General features: G+C 42.3%; 1 protein-coding gene across 13 annotated transcripts in view; it reads left to right on the top strand.

Moving 5' to 3' along the window:
* Positions 1 to 25,918, top strand: part of MEF2A (myocyte enhancer factor 2A) — a 235,027-nt gene that overhangs the window by 124,264 nt on the left and 84,845 nt on the right. For 12 of the 13 annotated variants that reach the window (XM_068275119.1, XM_068275118.1, XM_068275122.1 and 9 more), the window contains exons 2-3: positions 2,085 to 2,280; positions 6,678 to 6,881. In XM_068275119.1, coding sequence (XP_068131220.1) covers positions 2,227 to 2,280; positions 6,678 to 6,881 — 258 coding nt within the window. In that variant the 5' untranslated portion in view covers positions 2,085 to 2,226. Of the gene's footprint in view, positions 1 to 2,084; positions 2,281 to 2,990; positions 3,234 to 6,677; positions 6,882 to 25,918 lie in introns of those variants that run through there. The other variant, XM_068275126.1, reaches the window with a different exon arrangement.

Here is a 25,918-nt window from a genome sequence, read left to right as displayed (position 1 = left end):
GAATAGAAAACTGCCTCTATTGAAACATACACACAGATCCAACAATACGGTGACCCCTTATTGTACTGGATTACATGACCACCCCCCTGCCGATCCATGGAAAGGCTAGTGGCTAGAGCAGCCACACATCCTGTCTAGTAGATGACAGGAGTGGATAATTGTTGCTGGTGTCACACCGCCTCCTAGGAATGACAGAGGGAGCCTGGCTCGCTTCAGTGATGCGGCAGCCCTCCTCCTAAAGCCAATGGAGGCTCAAGCAGGAAACTCCAGCATGTAGTGACAGAGGAACCGTTGCTTTAAAGGACAACTAAAGTGAGAAGAATATGGAGGCTGCCGTATTTTATTTCCTTTTAAACAATACCAGTTGCTGATTTATTTGGCTGCTGTAGTGTCTGAATAACACCAGAAACAAGGCTAATCTTGTCAGATCCGACAGTTATGTCACAAACACCTGATGTACTGCATGCTTGTTCAGGGTCTATGGCTAAAAGTATTAGAGGCAGAGAATCAGTAGGACAGCCAGGCAACTGGTATTGCTAAAGTGAATCTGAAGCCAATTAAAAAATACCAAATACTTACCTAAGGACAGGGAAGGCTCTGAGTCTCCTCGTTCCCCCGCAGGCCTCATAGTTTGAAACTCCCATCGCGGGAGACTTCGGCTGTCTTCAGAAGAACTCAGGCTTCCAAAGACAGGCGGCTCTGTACTGCACACGTGCGAGTGCTGAGAAAGGGCGTTCGCATGTGCTTAGGACAGAGCAGCCCGTCTTTGGAAGCCGGAATGCTTCTGAAGACTGGCAAAGTCTCTCCAACCCAGAAGAGAGCAGTCCACGACCGAATAGAGGAGTCTGCGGGGAAACACGGGACCGGGAGGAGAATGGGAAGGCTCTATAGAACCCAGAGCCTTCCCTCTCCTTAGGTAAGTATCTGTTTTTAATTTTAAATGTGGCTTCAGTCTTTCTTTAAAAGGAAATAAATATTGCAGCCTCCATATCCCTCTCTCTTCTGATGTCCTTTAAGGGTACCTGAACTGACAAGTGGCATGACAAGATCAACATGTGAACACAAAGTAGCAGTCCTACTTGCCTAGTACATTAGGTCTCAGAACGGACATGAGCCAGATAACTGCAAAATACATTTTTATTTGCTGCTATGGTGTCACTGTATGATTTCTTGCCTCACTAAGTAATACATCTTTAGTAAGGCCTCTTTCAGAGGAACTGTGTGGTTATTTTGCTGTTCAGCTTCCCACCTGTCGACCACCAAATACCTTTTGAATGCAATTTCATATAGCTGAACGGTGGCGTTTGTATCATGGTGGAATTACCCAGCAGCTTAAAGAAAACCTGAACTGAAAATTAAAAGTCAAAATAAGCATACACAGGTCATACTTACCTCCCGTGTAGTCTACTCCTCAATCTCTTTCACCCCTCCTGTGTCCCATTAGTCCACTGTGATCAAGGGAATTCTCTGTCCTCCATTTTGAAAATGACCATTACCCCATAACAGCTTTCTGGTCAGCACACTGTTAAACTGTAACATCGTCCACTTGAGCCATAGGGAAACATGGACATTACCGGGCACATCAGTTGTCCACTCAGCTATAACCGACAGCAACTAATATATAACTGACAGCAACTGATATATTTCAGTTCTGACAAAATGTTGTCAGAACTGGAAGGGATAATTGTCAGAAGAAAATGGTGAGCTTCTGAGAGGAACTGATGGCAAGGTAACTATGTAATGTTCATTTGAAGTTACCTCATGTGTTTATTTTAAATAATTTTACTCAGTATAGGTTCCCTTTAAAAGGATGTCTTCTGGGGGTCACAGTAGCAGCCTCTCCACTGCATGTGCAAAGTTCTAGCTTGATACATAGGAGCTCCTAATAGGCATGTGAATTCACCTCCTTCAGCCTCCCATGTGAAAAACGCCTAAAAGGCTTCTGTTGTTCTAAAACGCAGTGTATTAGGATGGTTCTGTTAACAGTCCAAATAAAGTTTTTTATTTATTGTTTTGTCTTTTCTAATTACTTTTTGTGCATCTGCATAACTTGTGTGCTTACCATGTCCATGCTGTTCTTTCAGGTTTTCATCTAAGAAACCAGAGCCTGGGGCTGCCCGGAAAAGCAATTACAGAAAGCTGCTGACCATGCATTAGGATTCAGGACACTGCCATTTTTTGGATTGTAACTTCTATTCTGGATTGTAAAAGGGAAAGAAAGTGACAATGGGGCGGAAGAAAATACAGATCACCCGAATAATGGATGAACGGAACAGACAGGTATTGAATATGGAATGCACTGGTGTATGAAATGCATGCTTTATTCTTAGTCAAAGGGTTAATTTCACCCAATGATACTGTTAGAAGTTTGCATGTTCTAAATGTATCCAACCATCCCCTATGCAAGAAACAGAAACAAAACAAAGCTTGTATGTAAGCTGGCTATTCACGTTCTGTTTTCCCCCTGATCACTTTGGTCAAATCTGTCAGTCATCTATTGTCCCCAACATCTGCGTTTCTTTGCATGAATGACACTGTGGGGATTGATGGTCATTTTACATCGTATTGCATCGGGTTGTATAATGCATGTGTGTAGATTCGTGCTTGTTAGAGTTCTACTGAAATCTATAGAAATGGAGTTTGCCATGTGCTGTATTTGGTACGGATGGATCATCTTGGCATATTAGTCATAAGCGGCCAATGTATGGCTAGCTTTAGATACAGTTGTAATCATAAGTTTACATACTCTGGCAGAATTTATGATTTGTCATAAAATATGAATGACTAGTAAAAAGGCCCGCCTGTTAAAAAAAATGGGCGCTAGGCCACGACCGCTAGCCCCCCCCCTCCCTGCAATGCGTGCACAGTCGCGTCCCCATTGCCCATCCCCCATCGCTGTCCAAAGTATATGCACACAGAGAGAGGTTGCTTGCTTGGCAGTTGGAAAAAGCTGTTATTTCCCACAATGCAATGAGGTTCTCAGACAGCAAGCTGTCGGGTCTGGAAGCACGGACAGACACGCACACAGAGACACACACACACACGACGCAGAGACGCTTAGGGCCTATTTCCACTACACACAGATTGGATGCAGAAAAATTGACTTCAATGAATACCTATGGGAAAATCTGCATCAGAAAAATCACGTTTAGTTTCTTTGTCCAATGTGCGTGTAGTGGAAACAGGCCGGTATTAATATATAGGATAACACAAAAATGTCTCTTTCACTCATGGTTAGTATTTGGCTGAAGACATTTATTGTCAAACAATTTTTAAATCCTAATCACTACACAAACTACCCAAATGACCCGGATCAAAACGTTACACACCTCATTTCTTTATACAGTGTATTGCAGCCTTTAACATCAATGACAGCTTGAAGTTCTTTGTGGTAGTTGTGGATGAGGCTTTTTATCTTCTTAGATGGGAAAGCTGCCCATTCTTAGGCCCAGTGCACACCGGGCGGATCCGCCGGCCGAATCCGCCTGAAAATCCGCATGGCTAATGTATCTCTATGGGCGGGTGCATACTGGCGGTTTGAGGTTTTTAGCAAGCCGCAAACGTGCCTCTTGCTGCACGTTTGCGGTTTGCTAAAAACCTCAAATTGCCGGTGTGCACCAGCCCATAGAGATACATTAGCCATGCGGATGCGGCCGGTGAACACCCGGCGGATCGCATCAAGATCCGCCTGGTGTGCACTGGGACTAAACTCTGTCATCCGCACCCAAAACCGCTAGCGTTTTGTGGATCTGCTAGCGGTTTTGGTGTGCACTAGGCCTTACTGGCAAAAAGCTTCCAGTTACCATAAATTTGTTGGCCTTCTTGCATGGACTGCATGTTTTGTGTTATCATTCATAACGTATAAAAAAATGGTTAAAGGAATCATCAGGGAAATGAAAAAAATGAGCTTTACTTACCTGTGGCTTTCTCCAGCCCTCACGGCAGCTCCAGTGTCCCAAGATCCCCTCCGCTACAGATATCGACCTCACCAGTTAGGCATCTACTGCGCCTGCGCGATTGCTGCTGTCAATCACGCTTACGTTGTCGGGAGTGTTCTGCACAGGCGCAGAACTACTGCGCAATCTAAATGTCTGGGGTCTAGCTGTTAAAGATGTGGTTTTGGGGTGATGTCCAGGTTTATAGCCTAGGTACTTTTGTTCTTGTTGTTTTCACCCTGAAGTGGATTTATATTTGACCTGGGTTGCCATTCTGATTAGCTGCTTAGTAAGCAAGTGCTTAGGTCTCCTCTTGTGTATTCCAGATATTACACGTCTGCCATACTCCTTTGGCATTTTTAAGGCTTTTCCGCAAGTCTAGCCTTGTAAATATAACCTGGAATAATCTCTAGTTACTGTAGGAGAGCTACATATCATTAAATACTGCTATGTCCACAGGTTAAATGTAATCACTGCTTTATTGACTAGTCCACTTCATGCTGAAAAGTGATTGGAGCATTCCTCCTTGCACAAGAGGTATTCCTGTGAATGGAGTGATGAATGCAGGCCATTTCTAGCCTTGCTCAGACAGAGAAGTCTACCTGTACCTTCTGCTTAGGTCAAGAGTAGAGATGGTCAGTGAGATGCTAATAATTCTGGCTTGCATGAAATTTAATGCAAATCATTTGCAGCTTGGAATTGGTTCAATCAATATCATCAGCAGGTGCTTCTGTTTGGCCCAATTCCAAGTTGCCTACAGTTTGTGTTAAAGTTGCATGAAAGCCAGAATAATTAGCATCTAATTGACCATCTCCTGTCAAGAGTTTGAACATAATAGACTTCCAGCATTCTGTCCAATAACTGTTCTATGTGGGGCATGGGATAAGCAACTGTTTATTAGTATTGTTTAGTATTTGATATAGCGCTGACATCTTCTGCAGCGCTGTACAGAGTATATACAGTCTTGTCACTTAACTGTCAACCCTTCAGAGGGGCTCACAATCTAATCCCTACCATAGTCATATGTCTATGTATGTATCGGGTAGTGTATGTATCATAGTCTGGGGCTAATTTAGGGGGAAGCCAATTAGCTTATCTGTATGTTTTTGGGATGTGGGAGGAAACTGGAGTACCCGGAGGAAACCCACACAGACACGGGGAAAACATACATACTCTGTGCAGATAGTGTGCTGGCTGGGGTTTGAACCAGGGACTCAGCGCTGCAAGGTAAGAGAGTGCTAACCACTATTTTACCGTGCTGTTTATGTGCAGTGGATTGGAACATTCTATTAGAATCCTTGATTTGGGCAACTGCTCCAGTCCCATAGTGTCTAACTGAGGAAATGCCAAGTGAATTTATCCTGGGAGGGTAGAGGAGTTTTAGCAGCGTACACGTGTAATCGCTGCTGGGAGACTTGGGCGCAGCATACAGCCGGTATGGCTTATCCTGCTGCTGCACAAGTCCCGGCAACATTAATTACTATTCCCCCTTTAGGTCCACGTGGATAGTGGGGAATGATGTAAATCGGCTTTCAGCTATTGCTGGAGGACGAATTATAGTGTTTTAAAATGTAACTTCTGCTCTGTCTTTTGACGCCGCCGAAGTTACTCAGTGTGCACCCAAATCTCCTACGTTGTGATTCCAGCAATTGCAAGTGCAAGTGAATTTATCCTGGGAGGGTAGAGGAGTTTTTGCTTACTCTACAATCACTTTGCATTTTCTATGACTGTTTAATATTTAACCGGTGGCCTATGGGAATGTGGTCATGCATGTACTTGGGTGTGCAGATTTTATTATTATTATTATAATATATATATATTTTTGGAGGGGGGGATTTACTTGCCCATTAGACCATCTACCAACAGCCATTCTGTACTTCCCCTGTGGAAAAGTCTACTGTCAGATAGGAAAGTGGCTGAGATGAAGATGTGAAAATATAACCTAGGAGAAAACTTAGGAGAAATAGCTAATTAAATAAGGGCATTGGTGTACATAGTACTAACCATCTGATAACTGGCATAGAAACTGATATGTCTGCACTGTATATTGTATCTGAAATTCACACAATGCCTTTAGAATGTTTATTAATTATAGAAATGTTTTTTACTTTTTTGTTTGCATGTAAACTACATTGTATCGTTTATGTAATATTTGTACCATAATTACTGCACCACATTCTGTGACATTAACAGCATAACCTACCATATCTTAATCCGGTAATGTTGGCCTCTAATTTAGGTTAATGTTAAAGGACAACTGTAGCAAGAGGTATATGGAGGCTGCCATATTTATATCTTTTTAAACAATACCAGTTGCCTGGCAGCCCTGCTGATGTATTTGTGTGCAGTAGTGCCTGGATAACACCAGAAACAAGCATGCAGCTTATCTTGTCAGAGCTGACAATAATGTCAGAAACACCTGATCTGCTGCATGCTTGTTCAGGGTCTATGGCTAAAAGTAGGATAGCCAGGCAACTGGTATTGTTAAATAGGAAATAAATATGGCAGCCTCCACATACCTCTCGCTACAGTTGTCCTTCAAGAACATGACTTGGGACCTGAGCAATCCCTGCAGTAATCGATACTGTAGCAAGTTAATCAGGTTGCAATGAGGAATTGGGGAATACTATGCTATTGCTGTGTGTACCATATTAATAAGTGAGGCTTTACTATGGAAACAGGAATGCATAAATATATATATATATGTTGGGCAGATAAAGGCATTTCTTCTTTTCCCCACAGGTCACATTTACGAAGAGGAAATTTGGGTTAATGAAGAAGGCGTATGAGTTAAGCGTACTCTGCGACTGTGAAATTGCACTGATTATATTCAATGGCTCTAACAAACTATTTCAGTATGCGAGCACTGACATGGACAAAGTCCTCCTGAAATATACAGAGTACAACGAGCCACACGAGAGCAGAACCAACTCTGACATTGTGGAGGTAATTGACCTTATTTTCCTTCTTTAAATGGAAACATCAATGCAGAGAGATGCAACAAAAATCAAGATTCATAGTAGCAGCTAACACAATGGCCTCAATTCACTAAGCTTTATCAAACACTTTATCAAACTTTGATAATTTACCTCATGAGTAAAATCTAATTTTGAATTCACTAAGGTGTTATAGATTTATTGAACATTTTATCGATAAAACATTTGATAAATCTATAACACCTTAGTGAATTCAAAATTAGATTTTACTCATGAGGTAAATTATCAAACGTTTGATAAAGTGTTTGATAAAGCTTGGTGAATTGAGGCCAATGGGTCCTTTGCATGTTTTATGACAATGAATACAGTATAGCTTATACTGATTTCTGCAGCTTCAAATGTGTACATATGGAAGAACTTTCCTAAAGTGTACTTAATTTTAACTTAGAATTGAACTTCATTCCAATCAGTAGCTGATGCCCCCTTTCCCACAATAAATCTTTAACTTTTCTCAAATAGATCATCAGGGGGCTCTGTATGGTTGATGTTGGGGTAAAGCCCCTTCCCACAGTGTGATGTCATGACCATGGTCCTGACAGTTGCACTGTAGGAAATGACGTCTTTTTCCAACTGGCAAGCAGCCATTATCTCCCTCTGTGCATAGAACTCTCAGTAACAAACAGTTACTCAGTAGAGTTACTCACAGTAATCTCAGTAGAGATCACCTGGCAGAACTAAAGATGTCTCCACCAGTTATACATTTCAGAAGGTAAATCAGGGAGAGGAAAGAAATTACAATGGGCATACTCTTAATTAGTTAATAAATGAATATTGTGTAAACAATTTTATTCATTGTTATTTTCACTACAGTTCATCTTTAATATAGCTAGGGCAATGTCAAGCGGGCGACTGTGTCACTAGCAACGAGTCACAACAGCTAGTTGCAAATCATAACAATTGGCTGCTGCAACTACTCACTAGTGCTGGCAACTCCTATTGAAGTGTATTAATGTCTAGTTGCAACCACTAGCTACTGTGACTCACTTGCATGTGTGACAAAGCCCTAAACATTTCAGTTGTCTAGCTGTATTTAGCAGGGTATTTGTATTTGTCTATTTAGAAGGGCCGGGACAAGGTTACCCAGCACTAGAGGCGGAGATTCCAAAGTTTGCCCGTTACTCAAATTTTGCCCGCCCCAGAATGGGTAGCAAATGTGTCCCAGTATTAGGATGATTCCCCTGCCCAGTTTAGATAGCCAGATTTGCCCCCAGTGGTAGTAATCCCCCACAGTATTATTAGGCAGCTACCCTCTCCAGTATAGATAGCAGGATGTGGCTGCATTAGGTAGCCCACTCCCCAGAATAGATAGCCAGATGTGCTTCCAGTATTAGGCACCCCCCCCCCCCCAGGTGTCAGACAAGCGAGTCTGCGTATGCATACAAATCCAAACCGGTTAAAAAAAAATTGTACTGATCTGCTTACTTTATAATATAATATGCAAAGTAGAGTCTGTCAGGAATATTTTACACTATTCTTTATTTTTAAAGGCTTCAGAACAGTTAAAATAGTAAAATATATTTTGCCTTTGAGCTCAACAAGTGCAAGGATTAAACAAAATGACTGCTTCCTGCTTATACCAGCTGGTGAAATCACGAAGTTCTCTCAGGACCTTCAATGCCAAGATCTTGCATTTCAGTATTTGTGGATAAGCCCATTACAGTAGCATCAGCATTATAAAATGACAGTCAAGGCTTTTACTTCTCCCTTTCACCAGTATTATTTTGTATAGCTGAATCAATAAAAAAATCCACTGATACCAGTGAAACTTTATGGGCACCAGCAGAGGTCTTGCTGTGAAAGTTCTTACAGATGGCCATAGGCCTCATACTTTGGTTGGCAGAACTTACTGATTTTGACCATTCCAATATCATTATGAGCATTTTTGAATATAGCAGATAAAAGAACAATTGTCAACCAGGCTTTGATCCACCATGGTGTATATTCTCACGTGAGCACTGGATTTTTTGTATCTTTGGAAATTCTGACAGATGTGGAACAGTTCTCTGGCTGTAATTGCCTGACCTGCCATGGGGTACATCTCCAGCAGACAATAGTCTGCAGTGTTTGTGGCAGCCTCTGCTCAGTGGCAGTTCAGCCAAACAAGCTTCGGAATGGCTAGTACTGAAGTATTATGCCAATGTTCACATTAGTTATATTTGCGTCCTTTGCTTTAGTAGAAATTGAAATAACAGCTTTGAAGAACCTATACTGTAAGCAGGTTATTGTTTTGCCTAGGTAGCATGTAAAGAAATAAACCAATCGGCTGAAGTTCAGAGTGCACCTTGCAGAACTCGGTAAAATGCTTTCAAAATATGAAAGAAATGGCTTGAGGCAGGTATTGACATTTTCCTTAGTAGTACCATCCACATAGCTCCCTTGTATCGTTTGCTGAGAAAATATTTCACATTGAAGTGACAGGTCAAGTTTAATCGATAGCTACTGTGGCAGACTGCCAAAGTGTCATGAGATGCACTAACTGGAGATGATTTGATGAAGTAATGACAAACTGGGAGTTGCTACATTGGGGAGTCTTAGGAGTCACAAGACTTGTTTTGCTTTGATGGTGTGTGTATTTGTGATGTAGAATTAAATGTCTGAACTAGTGACTATACTTGGTGTTTCTGTACTTGGTGTGGACAGAGAGCTTCTGTACATCCTAATGTGGAATTATTTTGGCTGGTCTATTATATTTTGTAGCATTTAATCTCCTGATGGACTTAATGCAGTAACATGATTGTTTCTTAGCTACTGACTTGACTATTATGACTTTACTTGAGTGGTAGGATATATGAAATAGAAGATGGACATGCCAGATTTCCTCGCCTAGCCATGTTAAACTGTAGATGCATTTGCTGTGGACAAATTCCGGCCATGCACATGATAATCTGAGCATTCTTTGGTCAGTCTTACCATTTTGGATTGTATTTTTGGAATAGTCACTGCACAAACATACTATTTGGCCCCTGGACAAATGAAAATAGCAGCACCATGCTGCGGGAGCCTCCTTTCAAGTTCCCATGGGAACAAAAGGAGTCAATTTTGGTGGATCTGTACAGGCGAGGCTAATGACGTAGGGGGAAACCTGTACACAATTTAGTTTACTTACTGAAACAATCGGGATGGTTATTTTGGCCCAGGAAAATCTAAAGTGTGTACATAGCTTTGAAAACCTGTTATAGTGCGAGGGGCTAACAGAACAATCCATTCAACCTAGATTTAGCAAATTCTAGTTCAGTCATTGGTCTTCGCAGTAATCAGCTGTGTTGAGATTGCCTATACATTTTGGAATCTGATTGCTGCATGCAGCAAGCAGTATATCAGCAGTGGACTATTGGTGGTCAGTTTGACAAGGCTGATCTTTCCAGGCTGTGGTGTAACGCCTTATTCAGAGGAGTGAGAATTAAACCATCACCCACAGGAAGCTTGGCAATGTGGTGTGGTCTGTGCAATTGGCTTTAACAAATTCGGTTTTTGTGCAGTCTTTTCCATGTCGTGGCAGCTGTTATCAGGATCTAAAGCTAGGGATACACTGTACAATGTTTTAATAGATTAGACTAGAATAGATTAGACATGAGCTTTGATATGAACATAGGGGATAAGTAAGGGATAGGAGGGTGCAGGTCACTCCTTACAGTGGAGTTGTCTTTGCTTTCTATTGCATATGCAGTACAATGCTAACAGCGATGGCAGTGGGATCGATATTTGGTATATCTAATAATGAGAACAGAACTACTGCAGATTGACTAGTCTATTCCTACCCTAGCCTGCTCTGATAGACTTAGAAGGCTTTTTCAGATTTACAAGACACCTTGACTTCATAGTGTTGTCAATACAACTACATGAACAGTCAGTTCAAATAATGTCATTAAGTTTCACTCTTAGCCACGTCCTTAGTGTGACTGAATGGCTCCTGACCACAAGTACTTAGTGTTAAAGCAAAACTAATACCAAGAACTGTAGAAGATGTTTGGCCAAGTCATTTTACGTGTGGTTTGTGACATGCGAGGAGTTTGTAGAAAGTATTTTATTTTCCAGCGACGTTGTTTGTGAACAGTTTGTGGCTGAAGTTTAGCCAGATCTGTACCTGTACCTGATGACCACTTTATTCAGCTCGTTGTTCCTGCGTATTGGAGGAAAGTAGTAAATAAATGGCAGGGGGAAGATATATTGCAACCCGTCTTCCCAGCACATATGAGAAAGTCAGTAGGTGATTTAGCTTGCAAGCACCCACCCGAAACTGAAATACTGGATTCAGATGGGCTTATCCTTTAAAGCAGCCCCTTCAGAATATTTTTGTTGCCACAGTTACCGCATGAAAAGTGGTGTGTTTGCTGTAGCACTACGCCCTTGCTACGCCATAATGTGCTGTTTAAATATGCAGTGTGTAGGCACTACCATCTTGGATTTCTGTCATGTGGGAGAGGGGATGCGAGCAGGAAAGCTTTGCAGTATCATTTCTTACAAAGAAGTGTAAGAATCACAGTCTGCACAGAAATCATCCAAGCTGCCGCTAGTGAGAACTCTGCTGGACAGGTCAGGTGCCACTAGTCTGAGCAGAGAGCATGTATTACTGCTGTGTGTATTCAGTGATGGCTGAGATAGGAGGGAAACCACCTCTAATGTATTGCATCCATCTAGACCTGAAATGTCTGAAGGACAATGTTTTTAGCTGAACCAAGGGCACATTTGTTAATGCGGTCCTGAACTTAGGACTTCCACTCTCCTGTAAAAGATGAGCAAAAGCATAAAACCTTTAAAGAAAAACATTTTTTGGTACTTATCTGTTAGCCGGGCGCATCCGGCAGGTGGCGCTAATTGCTATTCCCCCTCCAGGCCGACATGGATAGTAGGGAAAGATGTAACTCTGGTGGAGTTTTGTCGCCACCTGTCGGATGCGCCCGGCTAACGGATAAGTACCCATTTTTTGTTACAGCAGATACAAATCCTGCAATAAATGTGCTGTATGTCTACTTCCTGGGTTCATGGAAGCAGACATAAGGTTAACATCCTGTGTTTTACAAATTAGCTGCTTTGCCATGGCAGACAGTTGACACAGCCGAGAGATGAAATTACACTGCTGATTAGTCGCAGAAGAGGTTGAATTAGACAAGCTAAACACATACAGGGTGCATTTCTCTGTTTTCCTTCTGTCCTGTGCAAGAGTTCAGGTCCGCAGGCTTACCTACTGACTGCACAGTTTTAAAAGCTGTAATTAGTAGTTTGTCACTCACTTGCAGCAAGTGAAATGAAATCACCTAATCTGCATATGCTTCAGTGATTCAGGGTGCACTGAGATCTCTCACTATTCAGTTGCTGTATAATGCAGCTAAATGATGGTGTTTATGGCAAACACTAACTTCACTCTGTGTCTGCCTTTTGACTCACTGTGGAGATAGTGAGCAGTAGACATCGGACAAGCGCAGGGGCGTTGCTAGCCCCAAAGATCAGTAGCACATGCCCCGGATCAATTCTGGGGTGCCCCGGATGTCCCCCAGGCAGCGTGTGGCTGTACTCCCGTCCGTCTCCAGATTCTGCAGACATTTTCTCCTCCAGGCCTCTCCCCCTAGTGTCTGAGAAGTAATCAGACACTGGAGCTCCTAGCATCTGATGCAGGGACACTATGGGGAGTATTGCCAGCTACAGAGGATGTCTCCAGACTTGGAGAGTGCGATGGAGGAGATGAGCAGTTCCTCCTGCTGTGCTACTCTGCTGAGGAACAGTGAGGACACACACAACAATGCATGCTCCCTATGGAGTCTCCAGGCACCACAGCTTCCAGCATGTCACAAAAATACCCAGCATGCCCCATATGTTTAAAGGGAACTTTAACTGGTGGGGGAAAAAAATTCACTTACCTGGGGGCTTTCCCGAGCCTCCTGCAGCCGTCCTGTGCCCGCGCCGGTCCTTCGGGGCCCTCCGGTCTCCCTCCGCGGCTAAGTTTCGTTTTCGGACGACTGCCAGTTGTCCTCGGGCAAAGCGTCCTCTTCTTCCGCATTCCCCGTCGTAAAGAGCCGTAAAGCGCGTCCGCATGACGCAGAATGCATCATGCGGACGCGCTTTATGGCTCTTTACAACGGGGAATGCGGAAGAAGAGGACGCTTTGCCCGAGGACAACTGGCAGTCGTCTGAAAACGAAACTTAGCCACGGAGGGAGACCGGAGGGCACCGAAGGACCGGTGCGGGCACAGGACGGCTACAGGAGGCTCGGGAAAGCCCCCAGGTAAGTGAATTTTTTTTCCCACCAGTTAAGGTTCCCTTTAAGTGACAATGACTATTTATGTGCTATGCTACATTTTATTTTTTCTGTATTAATGGAGAGGGGGGCTTCTTCCAACATTTTGATGGGTGGGCCTACTTAGACTGCTTTTAAGTTCGTGTAAATTTGGCCCCACCCATGACCACACCCACATTCTGGTGCATGGCCACACCCATTTTTCCTCTGGACTGCCCAAAAGTGCTCTGGATCTCTTACGATCCTAGCAACGCCCCTGGACAGGTGTTTAGCTGCACATGCAAGAATCCCACTGCCTATTCAGATTCATGCAGTTGCCCTACATAAGTCTACCCTGTAATGTTAGGGAGTCTTACCTAAAGATTCTCTACTGAAAAAGTACTGGTTCCAGCCAGGATTCAAATCCTGGAATTCTATGTCATAGGAGGAGTATTTATACAGTTCACTGTCAGAAAGCCTGAGCTAATTTTGAAATGGTCATAACTGACATAATCTGCCCCACTGTCTTACTTAATATTGCGCATGTTGCTTTTAACACTTTACTCAAAACAATCGATACATAAGGAGTGTAAGGGCCTGAGCACACATTTCTGTGCATTTTTCAGCAATGTGTATCAGTCAGTAGCCCATATGCAATTCACTTTTTCGCCTTAGTTTTCTCCTATTTCACTCCTTGTCATAAAATGCTTTTTAACCCACCAGCAAGCAAGGAAATACTCAAAATAATTTTTAATAAGACTTTTTCACCAACTTTTGGCTACTTTTTCAATTGTAAAATGCTGAAAAGTTATTTAACCACCTTGGCGGTATGAAAAATACCGCCAGGGGGAAGCGCAGCAGTTTTTTTTTATTTTTTATTTTTTTTAAATCATGTAGCGAGCCGAGGGCTCGCTACATGATAGCCGCTGCTCAGCGGCATCCCCCCGCCCTCTTCGATCGCCTTCGGCGATCTCCGATCAGGAAATCCCGTTCAAAGAACGGGATTTCCTGGAGGGCTTCCCCCGTCGCCATGGCGATGGGGCGGGATGACGTCACTGACGTCGGGACGTCATTGGGAGTCCCGGGCCACCCCTCGGCGCTGCCTGGCACTAATTGGCCAGGCAGCGCACGGGGTCTGGGGGGGCGCGCGCCGCACCGGATAGCGGCGATCGGGTGCGCGGCGGCGGCGATCGGGCTGCTGGCGCAGCTAGCAAAGTGCTAGCTGCGTCCAGCAAAAAAAAAATTATTTAAATCGGCCCAGCAGGGCCTGAGCGGCACCCTCCGGCGGCTTACCCCGTGTCTAGCACGGGGATACCGCTAAGGAGGTTAAAAGAGAAGATGAAAATTATTTCCTTGGAGATAACTCAGGAGAAAAAAATAATTGCATATGGGCCAGTATGTGTGCTTAGGCCAAGCCAATTTTCTTGGTTTTTATAGTGGCAGCGTACTTATAATAAAGTCAATTTGCTTGTTTTTGTATTAGAATTTTCTGTTTAAATGTTTTGCATGGTTAGTCAGTTTTTCATTGGAACCCTGTTGCAAAAAAACAACAACAAAAACCCCACTCTCCTTACATTTTCAATGCTGTATCTGCACCCCCCCCCCCCCCCTTCTTAATAGAGAAACCCTTTTACATGTTCCTGCCAGGCTTATAACCACATCCCTGCCACACGTACCACACAGAATTTATATCAGCACAAGGTGTGATCTCATTAAAACCACATTGGCATTTCTGTACTAACTACTTTTCTTTTGTATTAATGGTTACAAAATAATAAAACCATTTGGGAATACATTTTAGAGGTACAAGTGCTTCAACAAAGTATTAGTTTCGTGTGTGTGTGTGTGTGTGTGTGTGTGTGTGTGTGTGTGTGTGTGTGTGTGTGTGTGTGTGTTTGTGTGTGTTTCTTTGTGCATGCATGTGATTTTTTTTTCCCCCTTTTAGAGCTAATTGGTCCAAACCATTTAAGGGATTTTCACCTTTCTCTGGATCAACTGATGTGTGAGGGTGCAGGCCGGTGTTGTACCATATCTTCTGGTTGATGGACCTATGGGGTTGATTCACTATAACAAATAGTGTGCCTTATCAGAGTTAACATGCCTTATCAGAGTAGCATAGTGAGTGCTACGAACTTATGCCTGATAATTGGCAATGACGAAAACTCCACTCGTCCTGCCCTCAGCCCCTGCGGGTCCAATCACTTTAAAGGGCAGTATCCCCGCACTTTGATTGGCCCAATAGGCTGCCTGTCAAGTTTCCTGTTATTGACAAGCAGCCTATTGGGCCTATCAAAGTGCAGGGATAATGTCCTTTAAATTGATTGGACCTGTAGTAGCTCAGGGCAGGATGAGTGGAGCTCTCGTCATTGCCAATTAGCAGGCATAAGTTCATAGTGCTCGCTATGCTACTCTAATAAGGCATGTTAACTCTGATAAGGCATGTTATTTGTCACAGTGAATCAACCCCTATGTCCTTTTTTTTTTTTTTTTTCAACCCAGCTACGTACCTTTCCAGGAACGGCTGTTTGTGATCATTTCATGAGTCTGCACAGGCCTTCTCTGACGTAAACCACTACTTTGTTGGCAGTTCATCAAGTTGAATCTCTTCAGTGGAATGTTATTGCAGTTTCTGACAGCTGCTTCATGCTCCCCCTCCCCTCTACTTAGGACAGTGCATGTTGTTTTACAGATAGCTGATCACTGACACTGATCCTAGGCAAAGAACTACCCGGATCCATAGCAAAAGATCAATTTGGGCATCTAAAGACCAAACCTTGTACAGTAGAATAGGAGGAGAGAGGAGCTCTGTTGGATAAAAGCGTCTATGGCTCCCTTTGCAATACGGACTTTATTCATTTGGCACTGCTATTGGCCTGATGAAGCGGGCTTGGACCTGCGAAATGCGTTGCCTGTGCTAAATAAAATATTTTGTATATATACAGAGATTTTCATCATTGAGGTAATCTACCTCATATTATATATCGTCTTTAAGCTGTTTTTAGACGCTTTTATCCAACCAGGGCACCTCTTTCCCCCTATTGTGCTTAGTATATACCCCCATACATTCTTCGTTCGAGGGGTGGCGACAGAGCACCAGTGGTTTTTCACCACAGTGGGCATCTGTCCCCTTTTTTTTTTCCTAAGAGAGCGACCAAATCCAGGTCCCGGTCAGGACCACCCCGAGTGGAGTCGGGTTCATTGTCTCCACCTGCTTCCTGCGGTCGGTTGCCCCTCTGCAACCCTACTTTGTGAGTAGTATTTCTATTCAGTATCTCATATTGTGAGTATTTACATATTGCACAGTTGGGCTCCTGCTCTTTTGTCTCCTGTGTCTTTTCTACAGGGTGCTGAGCCACCCATACCACAGTTTCTTGTACAGTAGAGTCCCAGTTATCCGGAACTCAACTAACTAAACGTCTCAGCCAACCAGAACCAACCGCCGGTAGCATTTAGAGTGATGAAGGCCAAGTGGGTTCCATGGTTCCCCCAAGGTTAATATGCTATCAATTACTGCATTTTAACATTTACTACAGAGTTCATGGTATGTATGTATAGTGGGGTATAGTACTGTATTAGCTGAGCCTATTTTTAACATTGACTCTCTCAAGCAACCAGAAAACACACTCATCTGACATCGGCTGAACCCTGTCGGTGCTGGATAACCGAAACTCTACTGTATATAGTTTTATCCTGTACAGTTATGAACTTATCCATCTCTTGCATACGTGTGTTTGAGTTTTTATTTACAGACACACATTTTTGATTGACCATAAGAAAAGACACATAAATAGGTACAGAGATTTGTTCACCCTTGAACATCGGCATACAGATTTACACATTTATGCAGTGGTGCTTATGTAGTATCGGTGAGAGATGTCTGTGTAATCTTCTCTGATTGTACAGCTGAAGACTGATTGGTTGCTGTAGGTAGCAGCTCCACTTTTCTGAAAGATGAATATGTGACATGAGAATGCCCTGCAGCTAAACTTACTGTTCATCATGCACAGTTTTCCCCAGAATCTTAAATGGCTATTGGAGATGCTTATGCATTCACCATATGAGTCTGTAACTGTGATGCTTTTACAAGGCAACTAAAACAATGCAGATGTTATAAAAAAAAAAAACTTGCAATCTTTCATGTGCTGCCGTGTGTTTTTAAATGTCATTTTCCATTTGAATAGTAAAGAAATTCAACAGCTTTTCCTAATAGAAGGCTGGGGCTAAAGGTGATGTAACTTGATGTATTTGGTTGTTGTATTTTAGTTTATATATTTTCCTTGTTACATTGGTGAGGTCATAGTTCGAGTTGGGCTACGTTTCAACTTAATATCGTATTTGCGTGTTTCATTTTATGTGCGCGTACATGATGTCAGTACAATGCAATCTGATGAAAAACTGTGAGTGGTATACCGAAAAAAAAAAGCAATATGCTGCTCGGTTTTTGTATTTTTTTTCGTGATGCTGAAAAATGCATTAGGTGAGAACTAGTCCATTGATTAACAAGACTTGTCAGGTCTAACGCATTCCTGTGTGTGGGGGAAAAAATGAAAATAAATACATATAAGAAAATGTACTTGTTTCGTTGAAATGAGCCATTGCAAAAAAACTGCAGAAATTGACGGCAAAATCATCTCTCCATGCCTTCTGACAGTACTTTTTCTGTGTGTTCTGTGTTTCCTAATATATGATAAACCTGAATAACAGAAGACATTCATATCTTACAAATCAAATGTAGCAGTCATCTGTATTATAGGAAAAGCAGTCTAGCCGCCAAAAGTACTGCCAACTTCTCTAATAGGGTGAAGCACTGTAACTGCATGCCTGGAAAAAAGGGCACAGGGAATTGTCGCTAGTAGTGTATCTGTACATTTACCGATATTCTACTACTTTCTTCTAAATAGTAAAATATCGAGTAGGGAGAGGATATTTTACTTTGACCTATCCCAGTGATGTGCAAACTTGGCTCTCCAGCTGTTAAGGAACTGCAAGTCCCACAATGCATTGCGGCAGACTGACAGTCATGATTCATAAAGGCAAATGCATTGTGGAACTTGTAGTTCCTTAACAGCTGGAGAGCCAAGTTTGCAGATCACTGACCTATCCTAACCCTACTCTCACACAAAACTCTCCCACTACCAATGCCTTGCCCCCGCCCCTTCCAGTGGTGCCTAAACATAAAAACCTCCCTCGTTGCCTAAACCTTAACATCCACTTGCTGAAAAACCACAATTAGCGGCAAAAGATTGAATTATCTAACTAAATTATCTAATTAGCTACAGTAGATTAAAATAGAAGATATCGCTCTACATGGAAGCCTGTCACAATAGTATCATGCTGCTGCAATATCAAAAACAAAACAAGGTGTTGTCTCTTAGAAAGTGTGTGTGTGTGTGTGCGTGCGTGCGTGCGTGCGTGTGTAGAGGAAGTGAGGGAGTGTTCCCACAACTGGTACTCAGACAGCTTTAAGGAGACCTATCTTTTCCTCTTGTATCAACCGCATACACTTACCCCCCAAGAAAAAAATAATCTCTCATCCCACATGACTGTGCCTGCCCCCTCTACTCCACATGGCTCTCCTCCCAGTCCTCCCATTGGTTCACTTTACTTTGTTTATTCATGCTTGATAGAGGACACAGGAGAGAAGAGGGAGGCTATGAAGACTCTCTGAAGATAAGAGGGAGAAAGCAGAGGGGGGCACCTTACTGCTTACTGGTGGGGAATGGAATGTTAGGTTACACTTTAATCAATGTATGCCCCAATGTGTAATTTGCAAAAAATGAAGGAACTGACCGATATTGCTGTATAGTGGTAGATGGGCAGTAGGCATACATGCTGCATGCTATTATCGTGATTTATTTCACCTACACAAATTCTTTTAAAATACAAGGCTGCCAGCTGCAACTTTAAATGAAACACATAATAATATTGCATAGATATTGCTTTTTCTACTTTTACAAGCGAGACACTGATGACAGGCTATAGGGACTGCTCCCTTTAAATCCTCCACATTCATTCAGTAGCAAAAACAAGACCCCATAAAAGCTCTGCATTGACACAATGAGTATTTGATGTCTGTTCTCAAATGAGACTTCCTCATAGGGCTCAGAATTCTTGCAGCAGAGAAGTGTTTTCACAGATGTTTTCAAGCTTCTGTAGAAATGCATTACATTACACTGAGGGCAATAAAACTGGTCATACTGGTAGCCAAATAAAACATAATACTGAAGTTTGGTATCTGGCAGCTCTTATTTAATCACACAAGCCAGATCAATATTATTAAAGCTGTTAGGCAAATTATAATGCGCCCGTGTTTCAAGGAGCTTAATTCCTTTAGCACATGGGCTTTATAAACAAGGAGGCAATACTTCTGGCAGGTTTATATGACAATTGAATCCGCCACTTAATGAGTTTTGGCAAGAGCCGCTCTGTGCCAGAAGAAATGAGATCAGTGGTTTTTAGTGCGATGTCTTAGAAGACAAATTGCAGTGTGTTCCTTGGCCCGGACTTTGGTTGAAGAGTGGCCTGTCTCTCAAACATTTTACTGGAGTTAGGTCAATGTACTTTTGGATGCATTGTGCTTTGTTGGATGGAATTATTAAAATGCTAACGTATAATTAATCAGTATTTACAGAAAAATGTTTGTGCTATATTTGGTAACTAAGGAGTTTAGGTTATTTGGAACTGCTGGATATAAATGAAATAACTTGTGCATTGCCTTTAATATTTAAGGTTGTGTTTGAATTTGGGAGGTTGTCGAGGTAAAATAAGTCTTCAGTAAAGGTTGTTTGCATCACATACAGTATGTCCAGCCACAGATAGACTGGTAGTGAAATGTGACCCACACCCATTTCCACTGCATGCATTTGTCATTGCAAACGGCGTGGCTGTGGGCATATATTATGATATATCAGGCATAGAGGCATAAAACCTACAGGACACTTGCAGTTATAAATGGCTTGCTTAGAGCAGGGCTGCCCAACCCCGGCCTTAGGTACCACCAACAGTGCATGTTTTGCAGGAAGCTGCATATAACAGGTGAGGTCATTAGTGCCTCATTAGAGCTTATTAACTACCTTTTTTTGCATTTCCACAAAAGATGCACTGAGGCTTTGTTCACATCTAAAATCGAAATGGCAAACGCCAGAATTTAGCGAGTTTGTAAATGATTCCCCCTCCCCTCCCGGCACTTACCTTTGCGCTACAATTTTTTTGTGAAGCGCTTTTCAAAACGCTTTTGCAGAGCGTTTTGTTTTTTTACCTCCTGACGCAAGTCAGGAAGTGAACTATTTGACATGGAAAAGAATAAATACAATGTATTTATTCTTAAAAGCGCGAAAGCAATCACCGCACAAAGCAATTTTGTGAGTGCTTTGCGCTTTTCCTATACCTTCCATTGTAGCAAAATCACCCTAAAAATGGTACATGCAGCGCTTTGCTGAGCGGAAGCTGACGAAACGCTCAGATATGAACTATCCCATAAGGATTCATTGCACTAGAGATTTTATGGCGTTTTTTAAAATCGCTGGCGCTCAAAAGAAAAACAACCTGAAAAACTCCCTAGGTGTGAACAAACCCTTATGGTGGTACTTGAGGACAGTGTTTGGAGGCCCTGATTTAGAGACCAGGTAATGAATAGCATTGCAAACCCAATTTGTTGTCTACAACAGTGTAGGCATTTAGTAGGAGTGGATAGAAACATCCAGTAGTGGGTCAGGAAGGGTGGAAGAGGTATAAAGCCATGATTTAATGTACCACAGGCCAGCCCCTTGTGTGTATTCTTTTGCTTTCTCTTGTGTTCTGTTTTTTCCTTGAAGAGCAGCAAATATTTCTCTCCTACAACTCAACACACCTGAACAGCTAAAGCAAGAAGCAACCAACTTTGGGAGTACCCAGCAAACTGCCATAGGTGAAGTCTAGCATAGCCTAGAACCAGTTTTGGGGAAAGCAAATCAACCTACTACATGCTCTTTTTTAATGGGGAAAAACAGTTATGCTTGGTTCACACATAAAAAGGTGCCCAGTCCTTTTCTGTCAGTTTTGACAAGTGGCATCAGTTTTGTATGTGTGTCTATGGATGTGTTCACACATAAATCTGTACATTTCTAGTCTGGTCCTGTCCTATCAGTTTTGTATCAGGTTTGTTTGTGTTTCTGTGGCTGTGTTCACACATAAAAGGTGTACATTTCCGGTCCAGTCAGGTAAAACTGATAGAAAACCGATCCTAAACTGACAGGACAATACTAGATTGGACTGGGAACGTACAGATTTATGTGTCAACCAAGCTATCGGCTCTCAGAAGGTTTTAGAATCTTGATTTCAGAGTCCAGCCCTGACCCTTGCGTTACACCATTGTGTTGCCGCTCATCATTGGACGTGGCTTACACTTGGAATTACAGTATAGCTGATTTTGAGGTGTTCTGTATTCTCAAGCATGGCATTCAGACCTTGAACAGAGTAGCACATAGTGGTAAACTAAGCACAAAGATATATCAATGAACACACACTATAAACAGCACTACCCAAAGGAGTTCCACAGGGCAATCCCTGCAGACAGACTGAGCTGACTTTATCAGGTTTATGGCTAATGCCTTTAAAGTCTGTGTAATCTTCAGGAGCATTTTCAGGGCAAGGACACAGCAGCATTGCAGAGCACTTCATAAGCCTGTGCCTGGAAGTAATCTTCTTGTTGTATGAAGACGTGGCACCTGTGTCTGCTATATACTTTTATAATGTTGGCCATACTGCAGTTATAGGTCATACAGGACAGACTTTGCTTTACCTATTTCATTACATCGCAGATAACAGCATCTTTTTGCAACAGATAAATCCAAATCCAAACCTGATCTAAAAACACATTTTTAGTCATGCTAAAAATGCATTGCGCATTTAAAACTGTAACTCTGCTGCAACATTATTTTCTGCTAACTGCTGACAGCTAAAGCCCATTCTAAAACTACATATCTGCATGTGGATGGTGTTTTAGGCCAGGTCAAGAAATTAAGTGTATCCATTATAGTCCATTATAGCTAATTAAGGATTGTAGTTGCTTCACGTTTATTTTAAGGATACATGAGACAAACGTGTATATGCACAGCCCCAGACTCAGATTTGCATAGCACTATGCTGTATTGTTCACTCCCCCCCCCCCCCCCCCCCTCTCCCCAACATCTTTCAGGTTAAGAATCCAATCCAGGGCTCTAAATGACACTCTGCAGTCAGGGCATTTGGAAATATTGTAATTCTCACCAATAACTAAAACAGGTCATAAAACTAGTGACTGCACAGCAGAGCAACTGCTGCATTCGATTGGTGCATTTCGAATCTGCATACAATTTTCATCGACTTGGAATAATTCGAATTTCATTGACCAAGCGATTACAACTGATCGATAAGCCTTAAAGGATATGGAGGCTGCCAGATGTATTTCCTTTTACACCATTTAGGTTACTTGGCTGCCCTGCTGATCATCTGCCTTTATTGCTTTCAGCCATAGACCCTGAACAAGCATGTGCAGATCAGGTGTTTCTGACTGAATCACATACTTGAAAAAAAGCATGCAGCTACTCCAGACCCTATTGGCCAAAAAGATCAGCAGGATGCCAGGCAACTGGTATTGATTAAAATGCAATAAATATGGCAGCCCCCATACTCCTCACACTTCAGGTGTCCTTTAAGATTGTAGTTCAGTTTTACATAGATGTGATTGCTTATAGCTTTAGTCATTTTTTGTATGTTTGTTGTATGTTTGTATGTTCATGTTATCATCTGTGCCCAATGTAACTTTTCACCCTTTGCCCTAAATGCTGGTAGAACATCAGCTATACACCACCTGTGCGTATCCAAACCACTGAAGATTAAGGTCAAGTAACACAGACTAAAGCACTACTCCAGGTATATTTTTACAGCTGTAAGACATTGTGGTGTCCCGGCTCGGTGCTATGAGCCATGAGAAGTATGCTGCACTGTGTCCTGCGTGTACACTACGGGGGCTCGGGTGCTTAGTGATAATTCCACTAAATGTGTAATATCTCTTTAAGTTTATTAAATATCTTAAAACCAGACCCTGACTGATTATGTAATGTGCCTCCATTAAGCATTTTACCGTCTTTTAAGAAAGTGTGTCATCCCCAGTATGTAAAGTATACAGTAATCTGTGCCAATACTGATAATAAACTAGTTGGGACCTCTGCTGAGGTATGAGCATCCAAACAGTTCTCCCTGCTTCTATACTTGTAAATCATCTACTGACATGTATAACCTTTATAAATGCTGAGGACAGAAGTACAGGCTACTGATTACTTCTTTTTGTAATGTAAACCATAGTGGTGACAAGCTTGTATTTTACAAAAGATGTAAAATGTATCATTAAAGTACATAGCATTATTGATTAAGGCTCAGTTGTAAGTCATTATAAGCGCACTTAAGTATGATTGCACTAAGGGCCTGCTGACATTAGGGGTATGCAGTGGGCCATGCATTGTAGCACAACGCACCTGCATTGCTGTCTGATGCAGTGCTGCCCCCTATTCCTTGCGCTGAGTGGAGCAGTGCTCTGCAACAATGCGCACCACAATGCATACTTCGGTACGATTAAACAGCTCACTGCAGTACTGCAATGCTGATCCATTGGTATGTGTAGTGCCTTAACTCATTAAAGTAAACCTGTGATTTCTTATATTGAAAATATGGATAATTACATCAGGAGAGGGAAGCCTCTGGATCTTAAAGAAACTTCCCCCTCCTGAGGTAAATATCCCCTAGGTGCACAAGCAGGAATGAATGCCATCTAGGTCCTCTACAATGTTAAAATAGAACTCTAGCAATATATTTAACTTTCAATAGAGTATTAAAGGGGTAGTTGGCCATGCAACATACCCGTATTTTTCGGAGTATAAGACGCTCCTGACCATAAGACGCACCTAGGTTTAGAGGACAAGAACCAGGGTAAAAAAAATATATATACTAAACCTGGTGCATCCATGGGGAAGGGGTATCTTGTTGATTATGCCCCCTTTGTACCTCTTGTGTCTCCCTGTGTCCTCCTCTGTTGTCCCCCTTGTGTCCTCTTCTATTCCCCTTTGTGTCCTCCTTGTGTACTCCTCTATGCCCCCTTGTGTCCTCTGTTTGTCCCCGTGTCCTCCTCTGCATGGGCACAGTACAAGTAATTGCGGCAGGTTGGAGGTTTGTATTGGCAGGCGTTCACAAGTCAGGAACTCCTTGCATTTGGACTATAAGATGCAGTGACTCGCCCCCCCCCCCCCCCCCCCCCACACACACACACACACACACACACTTTTGGGGTAGAAAAATTGAGTCCCAAAAAATATAGTCTATTCTCTCTCTCTCTCTCTCATTAGGAGAAATGGAGAATCCTAAACCATAGAAAGTAATTAAAAAACATTTTGACTGTAGTTACCCTTGAAGCAGGTAGTTAATGTATTGTGTAAGGCTCTGCAGAAGTTACTGCTAAATAAATAAATGTAATGTCACTAACTGTCCCCCAGAGGGACTCCCAGTCTAATCCCTTTATATTTGCAGCCAATTTTGAGGTGAAGCTAATTGGACCTCTCTGCATGTTTTTTTGGGGATGTGAGAGGAAACCAGAATGCATGGAGAGAGCCCATGCAACATGGGAAGAACATACAAACTCCATGCAGATAGTGCCCTGGCCTAGATTTGAACTGGGTACCCAGCACTGCTAGAAGAGGTGCTATACGCTACGCCACCAAGCCACCCGCGTAATAAGGAATTCACATTGGCTACACCTCCACCTCCCACCCTCCCAAAAAATAAAAATAAAAATAAAAAATGAAGTTCTTAACAATGCAGTGGTTTACTGATGTAGCGGACTATAGATGACCAAAGTGGCTTTAGAGGTACTGTAACCTAACAGCACAGTCTGGTGTACGTTTCATAGAATTTGAGTAATATGCCATTACTCTTTAGTATGGTGACAAACTGAATCTGGCAGTATTATTTTGTGACACCAATCTGGCACTGCTCTAGCTTGGTTGCATTAAGATTGTGCAGATACGAGACGTTGGCAAAGCTGGAGCTTGTGCCTTTATATTTCACTTTGTTGTGCATTTCTTGGATCTGGCTACTTTCAGTTTCACTGTTCTTTTATCCTCCTCTCACATATCTAATGTGATAAATCTTGGCAAACGTTAGTGTAGACCAGGTATTAGATGACTGCTGCAACAAGCATAGCGAAATAGGATTGTGAAGCGTGTAGCTTATTCTACTTTCATATTTATGGGTATGCAAAAATGTCTGAAAGAGTTTTGTGACCAAAAACCAGTGTGATCCCTCTTAAAACTAGAGCACAAAATGAATCGGTCTGATTTCCTTAAAGGGGCACTACAGCGAAAAACTGTAAAATTTAAAATATGTGCAAACATACACAAATAAGAAGTACATTTTTTCCAGAGTAAAATGAGCCATAAATGTCTTTTCTGCTATGTTGCTGTCACTTACAGTAGGTAGTAGAAATCTGACAGAAGTGACATGTTTTGGACTAGTCCATCTCTTTTATAGGGGATTCTCAGGGATATATTTATTTTCAAAAGCACTTAGTGAATTACAATTGCTCTGTGTAGCGAGCAGGGAAGCTGGCCAGCATCATTGTTTAAATCCTTTTTAGGGAATATCTTTATAGAGAATAAAAGCCCTGCTGAGAATCCCCTATGAAGAGATGGACTAGTCCAAAACCTGTCACTTCTGTCATATTTCTACTGCCTGCTTAAATGACATCATTATAGGAGAAAATTAATTTA

The sequence above is a fragment of the Hyperolius riggenbachi genome, chromosome 3 (genome assembly GCF_040937935.1).
Source record: "Hyperolius riggenbachi isolate aHypRig1 chromosome 3, aHypRig1.pri, whole genome shotgun sequence".
Classification (NCBI taxonomy): domain Eukaryota; kingdom Metazoa; phylum Chordata; class Amphibia; order Anura; family Hyperoliidae; genus Hyperolius; species Hyperolius riggenbachi.
Note: the sequence above shows the minus strand (reverse complement) of the source record. Positions and strands in the feature narration are given on the sequence as shown.